At 39.9% G+C, this 10,140-nt stretch overlaps 1 protein-coding gene across 9 annotated transcripts in view; it reads left to right on the top strand.

Moving 5' to 3' along the window:
• The window catches only part of LOC139165078 (rho guanine nucleotide exchange factor 18-like), a 108,657-nt gene extending 98,555 nt beyond the window's left edge, over positions 1-10,102 (top strand). For all 9 annotated transcript variants that reach the window (XM_070748026.1, XM_070748053.1, XM_070748034.1 and 6 more), the window contains 2 exons: positions 7,859-7,981; positions 8,073-10,102. In XM_070748026.1, the coding sequence (XP_070604127.1) occupies positions 7,859-7,981; positions 8,073-8,206 (257 nt within the window). In that variant the 3' untranslated portion in view covers positions 8,207-10,102. The remainder of the gene's footprint in view (positions 1-7,858; positions 7,982-8,072) is intronic.
• The last annotated feature ends 38 nt before the right edge of the window (positions 10,103-10,140 follow it).

Here is a 10,140-nt window from a genome sequence, read left to right on the forward strand (position 1 = left end):
GCCAAGTGTGATTGGACACACAAGGAATTTGTCTTGGTGCATATGCTCTCAACGTACATAAAATAAAATATATATTTGTCAAGAATCATGTAGTACAACACTTAATGATTGTCATAGGGGTCAAATAAGCAACGAAGAAGCAATATTAATAAAAATCTTAGGATATACGCAACAAGTTACAGTCATACAGTCAACATGGGAGGAAATGGGTGATAGGAAGGATGAGAAAAACTAGTAGAATAGAAGTGCAGATTTAGTAGAAAGTCTGACAGTGTTGAGGGAATTATTTGTTTAGTAGAGTGATGGCGTTCGGGGAAAAACTGTTCTTGTGTCTAGTTGTCTTGGTGTGCAGTGCTCTGTAGCGACGTTTTGAGGGTAGGAGTTGAAACAGTTTATGTCCAGGATGTGAGGGGTCAGTAAATATTTTACCCGCCCTCTTTTTGACTCGTGCAGTATACAGGTCCTCAATGGAAGGCAGATTGGCATCAATTGTTTTTTCTGCAATTCTGATTGTCCTCTGAAGTCTTTGCCGAGCTGCGATTGCCTCCTGCAGTCCTTTGCCAGCAAAAACAAAGCTGGCAGACCACTCGCGCCCCCCCCGCAGGCACCAACATGAGTGACATTGAGCTGCCCATCCCTCACTGAATCCCCCCCCCTCTCGGTCATACACAATTGAGACGGCCTTCAATGAAACTGAGTTTGACGCCCCTGTGCTAGAACTTCAATCCCTAACTTTGATATGCAAGGAGGGGAGTTCTAGGAATTGTCAGACGAGGGAAAATCTACTTGCTCATTAAAATGTTCTGCCTTTCTTATTCTGAGAAAAGCAAAAAGAATGTATGTTATGGGTGGATACGCAGTTTCTTGTGGCAAAAATTTGTTCCTCTTTTGAATCTCTGTTTTGTGCCAATTTTGTGGGCGACTCTGAGATGACTGGGCCTGGGCCAGATTTCTTTCACACAAATGAGAAATTATATCATCATGTTTCCTTGAGACTTGTGGAAGTTTAAAACAACATAGTCCATATTTGCAAAACTGATGTCTTTCTCTGCAATAAACCATGGTTTTACCCTGACCAGTTCGTTGGATGTTACAATTATAGCGTGTGTAACACCATCATCAAAAGTAGGACATATAAAAAATAATGGCCAAGTTCAGATCATGATCCAGTAACCCAAACTAAAGTAATCAGACTGTGCCTTAATACCTTTTATTGATCTCTCTCAACATATTTATTAAAATTAGTTATTGTTAGTGCTGTGTACAAAACAGGTGGGTTTGCAATATATAAACAAGCTAACAATTAATGTTTACAGTGTTCCCTCAATTTTCGCGGCTCCGAACTTCGTGAAAAGTCTACACCATGGTTTTTCAAAAAATATTATTTAGAAACATAGAAACATAGAAGTCTGACGGCAGAAAAAGACCTCATGGTCCATCTAGTCTGCCCTTATACTATTTCCTGTATTTTATCTTAGGATGGATCTATGTTTATCCCGGACATGTTTAAATTCAGTTACTGTGGATTTATCTACCACGTCTGCTGGAAGTTTGTTCCAAGGATTTACTACTCTTTCAGTAAAATAATATTTTCTCATGTTGCCTTTGATCTTTCCCCCAACTAACTTCAGATTGTGTCCCCTTGTTCTTGTGTTCACTTTCCTATTAAAAACACTTCCCTCCTGGACCTTATTTAACCCTTTAACATATTTAAATGTTTCGATCATGTCCCCCCTTTTCCTTCTGTCCTCCAGACTATACAGATTGAGTTCATGAAGTCTTTCCTGATACGTTTTATGCTTAAGACCTTCCACCATTCTTGTAGCCGGTCTTTGGACCCGTTCAATTTTGTCAATATCTTTTTGTAGGTGAGGTCTCCAGAACTGAACACAGTACTCCAAATGTGGTCTCACCAGCATTCTATATAGTGGGATCATAATCTCCCTCTTCCTGCTTGTTATACCTCTAGCTATGCAGCCAAGCATCCTACTTGCTTTCCCTACCGCCTGACTGCACTGTTCACCCATTTTGAGACTGTCAGTATTTAAAAAATACTCTCTGGTCTTTTTTCACACCAAGGGTTTTCTGGGGCTGCCCGATGTACAATACTGTGCGTTTTAACTCTCCTCCCCCCCCCATCTCAGCCATCCTGCTTCTTTAAATCAAAGCTCCGTTTCCGCCCCAGCCTTCCGATCCCACCCCTTTAATTCTCAGAGCGTTGGTACGCTCCAATTAAAGTCGAGCCTTACTGCCACCCGCCGCCGCCGCAGCAGCAAGGGAAGCAAAGCCCCCTGCTTGCCGCCCCATTGCCCCTGTGCGTTCTGGGGGTAAGTAAAACCAGGAATGAAGGAGGGAGGGGGAGGAAGGAAAGAAAGGGAGCATCTCTACTTCACGGAAATTCGACTTTCGCGGGCAGTCTCGGAACGCATCCCCCACGAAAATCGAGGGAACACTCTATATGTATTGAAGTACTATAGCTTTAAGAGGTAGCGTTGCAAATTGCTATAAGAGGGAGCCAGAAAGCATGTTTCTCTCTCTCTCTGCTTTCAGTTTTTTCTGCTGATTCACTGTGACTGATGTAGTAAGCTCTGTGTGTTTGATAATAGTTTGATGTCTTTGCAAGCTATAGGGCCCGGATTGTGGGACAATAGCCTAGCTCTGTTATAAAATTGCTATTGCTAACATGTTGTAAGCCGCCCTGAGTCTAAGGAGAAGAGTGGCATAAAAATCAAATAAATAAATAAATAAATAAATAAATAAATAAATAAATAAATAAATAAATAAATAAATAAATAAATAAATAAATAAATAAATAAATAAATAAATAAATAAATAAAATGTATGTCTGATATGTAAGACAAAGACAGGCTTGTAATTTTATTATTGTATTAAGAATTTTTGACTGATTTGAATGTGTATGACCGGACTGTTTAACTTGACTGTGTTATTTCTAAAAGTAAACACTATTTTATACAGTTTAATTTATCTGTCTTGTATGACTGAATGACTCTCATCTCCTGGATATCTACTGGAATCCCACGTTTTCCTCTGTGCATGTCCTTGATAACTCAAGGGTTCTGCACACTCCTTAATACTGATTATGATCCCAGGGAGGTATTTCCAGTGAGATATTATTATTATTATTATTATTATTAATAATAATAATAATAATAATAATAATAATAATAATAATTTATTGGATTTGTATGCCGCTCCTCTCCGTAGACTCGATATTGATAGTGGGTAGTGAGAATATTCAGTTTGTATAATCAGGCAGTTAAAGTTGCATTGTTGAATTAATAATGACACAACTACAATCAATTAGATTACCCCAGATAACTCAGTTGGATGGAACAAACTGTTTCCTGGTCTACGAAATGTAGCCTGCTGTTATGTTGTGAAGGACTATGGACTGTAGTAATTAACTACAGTGAAGGACTATGGACTGTAGTAATTAACCCACCAGATATAACTGCCCTGGATGCCTCAAATGATGAGGATGCAAAGATTAAACAGGACAATAAAAAGGCTCTTAGTATAATTGGACTAACACTGAACAGCTGGTTCATATCCATGGTGAAGAATCTGCTGCTAGGTTTTAGGACATTTTGAAAAAAGATTTGTGATAGTGTGGGTGCACACATTCATCTTACATGGAAATTGTTTAGAGCCCCTTTGCTGAAAGGTGGTGATGTGTTAGCTCATTTGGCATTGATGAAGAAGATTTTGCAAGAGCTACATGAAAAAGTACTGACATTTTCTGAGTTGCATCGGTTTATATAATTCTTTCTTCATTGGATGAGAGTTATGATGATTATGTGTCTTCATTGGAAGTTTTGACCAGAGATGAACTGACATTGACTGGCATAACTGGAAGACTGATAGAGGAATCAAGTAGAAGGCAGGACAAAAAACAGAGAGAAACAACCACAAGAAGAAGAAAAATATTTTCAAATGTATATTTTGTTAGGAAATGTTATTCTTGTGGGGCTATGAGTCATACAGCTAAATTCTGTAAAAAGATTAGAAAACAGAATGTCAGTAATATACAGAGAGCATTTAAAAATGTTTAGTTTAGCTATGCCAAATGCAACTGAAGATGTAAACCATGATTTGTGGTTAATTGATAGTGGAGCAACACAATACCTAACTAACAATTCAGAAAAAAATGTTAACATGATTAGAAGTATAGCATTAGCTAATGGCTGGAAAATACCCTGTTTCCCCGATAGTAAGACACCCCCGATTGTAAGACGTATCGGGGGTTTCAGGGGGGTCGGCTAATATAAGCCGTACCCCGAAAGTAAGACATATGTCTTACTTTCGGGGAAACACGGGGGTATTGCCGCCTCCCTCTCATCTAGCTGCGCGCCGCCTCCTGCCCACGTCCGCATCTTCCCCCTCTCCATACGTCACCGTGCCGTCCCCTGCACTTGTCACTGCCGCCTCCTGCTTAAAATACGGTAATGCACACAGTATTAATCATACATCAGTAAAACATACACACTGGCATACTGGGGTATCATCTGCTGTTTTGTGGTGAATACAATACTGTTCAGGTTGTTAATAAATGTTAATTTTATGGTTAAAACAAAAAAATTTACAATTTTTTTCCAATATAAGACATACCCCGAAAGTAAGACATAGTGGGGCTTTTGGGGATAAAAAGAAAGTAAGACACTGTCTTACTTTCGGGGAAACACGGTAAAAGCATATGGAGAAGGTAATGCATATTATTTGTGGTTAAATGAGTTTGCCAATGTTATCTATACCTAAACTAGTATATAATCTGCTCTTAGGGTTCTGGTAAATGCAGGATATGTTGTAACTCCGACCCTCTGGAACCAGCTCCTCCCTGAGATTAGGATTGCCCCCACCCTCCCTGCCTTTCGTAAACTCCTTAAAACCTACCTCTGCCGTCAGGCATGGGGGAACTAAAACATCTCCCCCTTGCCCATGTTGCTTTGCCGCTTGATTGATTGACTGTATGCCTGTTTTTTATATATATTGGGACTGTTTTATGAATTTTTTAACTTAAATTGTAATTTTAAATCTTTAATATTTTAAATTGTCAGATTATTTATGATTTGTTTCCACGTGTTGTGAGCCGCCCCGAGTCTTCGGAGAGGGGCGGCATACAAATCTAAGTAATAAATAAAATAAATAAATAAAATTGTAATTAGATTGGTGGGTTTGGATTTGTTACTATGTACTGTTTTTACTATTGTTGTGAGCCGCCCCGAGTTTGCGGAGAGGGGCGGCATATAAATCCAATAAATCTAATCTAAATCTAAAATTTGAGAGAGATAAATATAAAGTAGAAAAACAAGGAACAAATGTTACTGCAAGTTTAGAAAAGGTTTCATTTATGCTTAATGATAATCCATTAAGTAAGACTAACTCAGTTTTTGTCAACAAAAAGCGACATGATAATTGCATCCATCTACTCCATAGGCTTATGGGACATATGAATTTTAAAGTTTTGCAGAAAACTGTTTAGTTGGCTAATGGGATCAAATTAAAACCTTGTATAAAATATTTAAATTGCAATACCTGTAATGAAGAAAAGAGCAAGGTAACCCCTGCAAACAGATTCAATGGATTGAAAACTAAAGAACCTTTAGAGGTAGTACAGTATTTGCTGATATCATTGGTCCTAAGGAACCGAGTTTAGGTGGAGCCTGTTATATACTTAGCATATTTGATCATTATTTCAGGTTTGTTTTCTTTTATTTGATGAAATCTAAAGCAGAACAGTACCAACGTTTTTCCGATTGGTTAAGATTTATGGAAAGGAAAATGAATAAGAAAGTTATAAGTGTTGTTACTGATGATGGTTCAGAGTTTACTAATAATAGGTTTGTAACCAGGTTGCAAAGAGCTGGAATAGAACCTTATAGACCTCAACACAATGCTTATGTTGAGAGAAGAGGTCAGACACTGCAAGCTATGATTAGAACTATGATTTCTGATTGTGGTTTGCCAGACCAGCTTTGGGGTGAAGCTCTTATGTGTGCTAACCATGTTCTTGACAATGTAGTTAATGCAACAACTGGGGGAATTCCATATACTCGATGGTATTGAAGGAAGCCTGATTTAAGTTATTTGCATACATTTGGTGCACCGGCTTGGGAGCATATTCCTACTCAAGTAGAAGGAAAGGATAACATAGAGCTAGGCTATTGTATTTTGGGGGGGAAAATCATAGGGCATTTAGATTTTGGGAGAAAGGTACTAAAACACATATATTAGCGCAAGTGCTAAGTTTATGGAGCATGTTGGCTGGAATAGGCCAGAACAGGAAGATAACAGAGTGAAGATAGTGTTGTTGAGACTCCAATGTTTAAAGATACCTAGTAGATATGTTGAAAATAATGTTGAAGGAGGACTCTTCAATACAAGATTCATCAATATGAGAACCTTCTGTGAATGGTGACAGATTCGATAGGGGAGGTAAAGATAGAAGTAAAGGAAATGTATCAATCTATAATTGGTAGTCTCTCATATTTGAGTAATTGGTCTAAACCTGATATATTTTACAGCGTAAATCAATTGGCTAGATATAATGGTGAACCAAATGAAAGACATTGGCAAGCAGCTAAACGAATACAGTACTTAGATATTTAAAGCACACAATGCATTATTCTTTATATTTAGAACCGAGAAATTAACTAGTATTAACTGCATATGCTGATGCAAGTTTTGCTACTGATCTATCTATCTATCTATCTATCTATCTATCTATCTATCTATCTATCTATCTATCTATCTATCTATCAGATTTGTATGCCGCCCCTCTCCGTAGACTCGGGGCGGCTAACAACAATAATGAAACAATATGTAACAAATCTAATATTTAAATTAATTTAAAATACCCTTATTTAAGAAACCAAACATACACACAGACATACCATGCATAAATTTTATAGGCCTAGGGGGAAGGGAATATATCAATTTCCCCATGCCTGATGACAGAGGTGGGTTTTAAGGAGCTTACGAAAGGCGAGGTAGGTAGGGGCAACTCTGATCTCTGGGGGGGAGTTGGTTCCAGAGGGCCAGGGCTACCACAGAGAAGGCTCTTCCCCTGGGTCCCGCCAGACGACATTGTTTAGTCGACGGGACCCGGAGAAGGCCAACTCTGTGGGACCTAACTGGTCGCTGGGATTCGTGCGGCAGAAGGCGGTCCCGGAGATTAGATTAGATTAGATTTATTGGATTTATATGCCGCCCCTCTCCGCAAACTCGGGGCGGCTCACAACAATAATAAAAAACAGCACAGTACATAATACCAAATCCAATGCCCACCAATCTAACTACAATTTAAAATTAGTAATCTCATAAAAACAGTATATATAAAAAACAGGCACACAGTCAATCAATCAACAAACAACATGGGCAAGGGGGAGGTATTTTAGTTCCCCCATGCCTGACGGCAGAGGTGGGTCTTAAGGAGTTTATGAAAGGCAGGGAGGGTGGGGGCAATCCTAATCTCAGGGGGGAGCTGGTTCCAGAGGGTCGGGGCCTCCCACAGAGAAGGCTCTTCCCCTGAGTCCCGCCAGACGACATTGTTTAGTCGACGGGACCCGGAGAAGGCCAACTCTGTGGGACCTAACCGGTCGCTGGGATTCGTGCGGCAGGAGGCAGATATTCTGGTCCGAGATATTCCAACAGATACAATGACTTGTAAGTCAACATCAGATATAGTGGTAATGTTGGATAATGCTTTAATGTCCTTGATAACGCAAGGATTTCTGCACACTCCTTAACAATTATTGTTGACAAAGAAGCCTTATTTAGTTGAGCTACGATTCCTCTCGTAGGTCAGCTGAGTTTTTCCTTTTTTCATTTCTATTTCAAGCGTTAGGTGATGTGAGACCGTTTCCAATTTCCAAGATGGTTACCAAGGAAGAATCTCAGTCTCGAAACCGACGTTCTGCAAGCCCTGTCTTTCTGCATAGCCAGAATGTTGCCTTCTTTCCAGGTAAAATTAGCTTGACCGCCTTCTCTGGGGCAGCCGCTCTATTACTATGCTGCGTAAGTGACCTTTTCCTTCCCCCTTTTCTCCCCCGCAGAAATGGCTGGTGCTGCTGAGAGCAGCCACCTGGAAGCCCCGTGTACCTCTGTTGGCCCCATGAAGCCCAACAGCATCCATGCCCCTTCACCTGCCTTGGATGACGCTAGCAAAGATGACGTTATTTTTTTCTGATCAACCACCAAGAAGATCTGCTTTCTTTGCCCAAACCGGATGCTCTGCCTTGCCCCAACTGCATAGTTTGAAGGCAGAGTTGAAAGATTTTCCCCGGAAAAGGATTCAAAATGAGGATATCGTTTGGGGGGGCTTCATGTTAACAATATTGGCTTTGCTTACATTGTTCCTTGGGGTAGAACATTATTTTGGCTGTCTTTGAGTATCCAAGGCAAGCTTTTACAATAATCTTCTTGGGGAAGGCTAAGGTACGAGAAGGCCCTTAACTTAAATCTTCACGTTCAACCATAAGGTGGCCCTTGGACTCTGTGTAGGACCAAAAAAAGAGATGTTGATGGTATTATAGGCCCTGGCTGGTTGCACAAAGCACCTGATCCCCGATCCCCCCCCCCCAAAAAAAAGACTCCTTTTTCTTTTCCTCCTCCAATTGTAGGGAAATCCTCCAGTGCAAACTGGGTCCTGGATTTCTGTTCCTGCTGAAGGACCCTTACTGCAGCAACTAGCAGCAGGCCCATTTTTCTAGACCGTTTCCAGATATTTTGGATGGAGTGAGATTGTGGTAGTGGTTGGGAAATGCAGGTCAGAATTACATTGGATGCCAAGTTATTTCTGGTTCAAATGAAGGAAATGAAGAAATTCTCAACTTGATGACCGATCGAGATGTTTTGAGCGGAGCTTCTTTCTCGCCAAAAAGAGATCATTCCCTGTGGGAAGGTCCATTGCCTCTCTTCTGTGTCTGTTCCTCAAGTTCACAAAAAATACTGGAGACGCAAGCTGCTAAAAGTTTAACGTTCCCCAATTTTACCACGCGGTACGTTGTATTTGTGTCCTGGCACCACGAGTGCTTGTTTGAGAGCGAGTTATGGAAATGGCTGGTTTCTTCCACCTTGTTGCACACGAACAGTATCTCAAAGTGAGATTCTTGTACTCTGGGTCTTGTTTTATTATGGGGCTTGTACGTGTTCTTTTGACTGGTTTCTTTTTAGAGCCATTAAGAAGTTTGGAGGTCAGAAGAGGCGCCTGGCTTTGAAAACGGGGCCTATTAACGGTCCATGCGTGGCAGAGGCCATGGTGCCATTCACTTTAATATGACCCCGTTCCCCAACTTCCAGAACCATCCAGAATCTTCTGATGATGTCATTAAGATTACAACAGGCCACCATGACAGAAAATGGGTTTGTTTTAATTAGCTCTTGAGCTCTTTGTGTAGATCTTACCAGCTGCATCACACACACACGAAAAAAACCCCTTTAAGTAACTTTATTGTACGTGCAATGTTTGTGAATTGCCTTCTGACTGACCATTTGTGCCATGCTTATCAGTGTTTTCTGATATATATATGGATGGTGTGAGACGAACTCAAGCACTTTAAAACATGGATGGCATTTTTATTTCTTTTCTGTCTTACCGATGAACAAAAACGTTTATCTGTAGTAAGAAGTGGCTATAACTTTATTGAGAAGTCTCTCCGCCTCTAGTGGCTTAAGTTCAGCTTTACTTCTCTGTGTGAATACGTCAGCCTGAAGCTTCTTCAATGGATTTTTAAACTGAAGGGTTCCAACAGCTATCTTCAGACAAAATCCTAGCAACTTTGTACATAGATCCTCCTTTAGTGGGTAATTACATAGCAATCATTCTATGTAAATCCCCTTTTTAATTATTTGTAAAGTTGATGGTTTTTAGTGTTTCATATTTTTTTTTTGGTCAAATTTGTGCACTACTGTAATGATCAAATGGGATCCTGTCGTACCAAATTATGGCTATTTTAAAGCAACGATTGCAACTGTTTCTCCACTGTAGGATAATTGTGGAACCTCAGATGCAACTAAAGCCTGAACCTGTTTGAGTCAATCCGTGAAATCATAAATCATGAAGTAAACCTGAAAATATGAACTACTTTTGAAGTGTTGTCTTCGTTTGAAATTACATTTGAT

Source organism: Erythrolamprus reginae, chromosome 1 (assembly GCF_031021105.1).
Source record: "Erythrolamprus reginae isolate rEryReg1 chromosome 1, rEryReg1.hap1, whole genome shotgun sequence".
NCBI classification, from domain to species: Eukaryota; Metazoa; Chordata; class Lepidosauria; order Squamata; family Dipsadidae; genus Erythrolamprus; species Erythrolamprus reginae.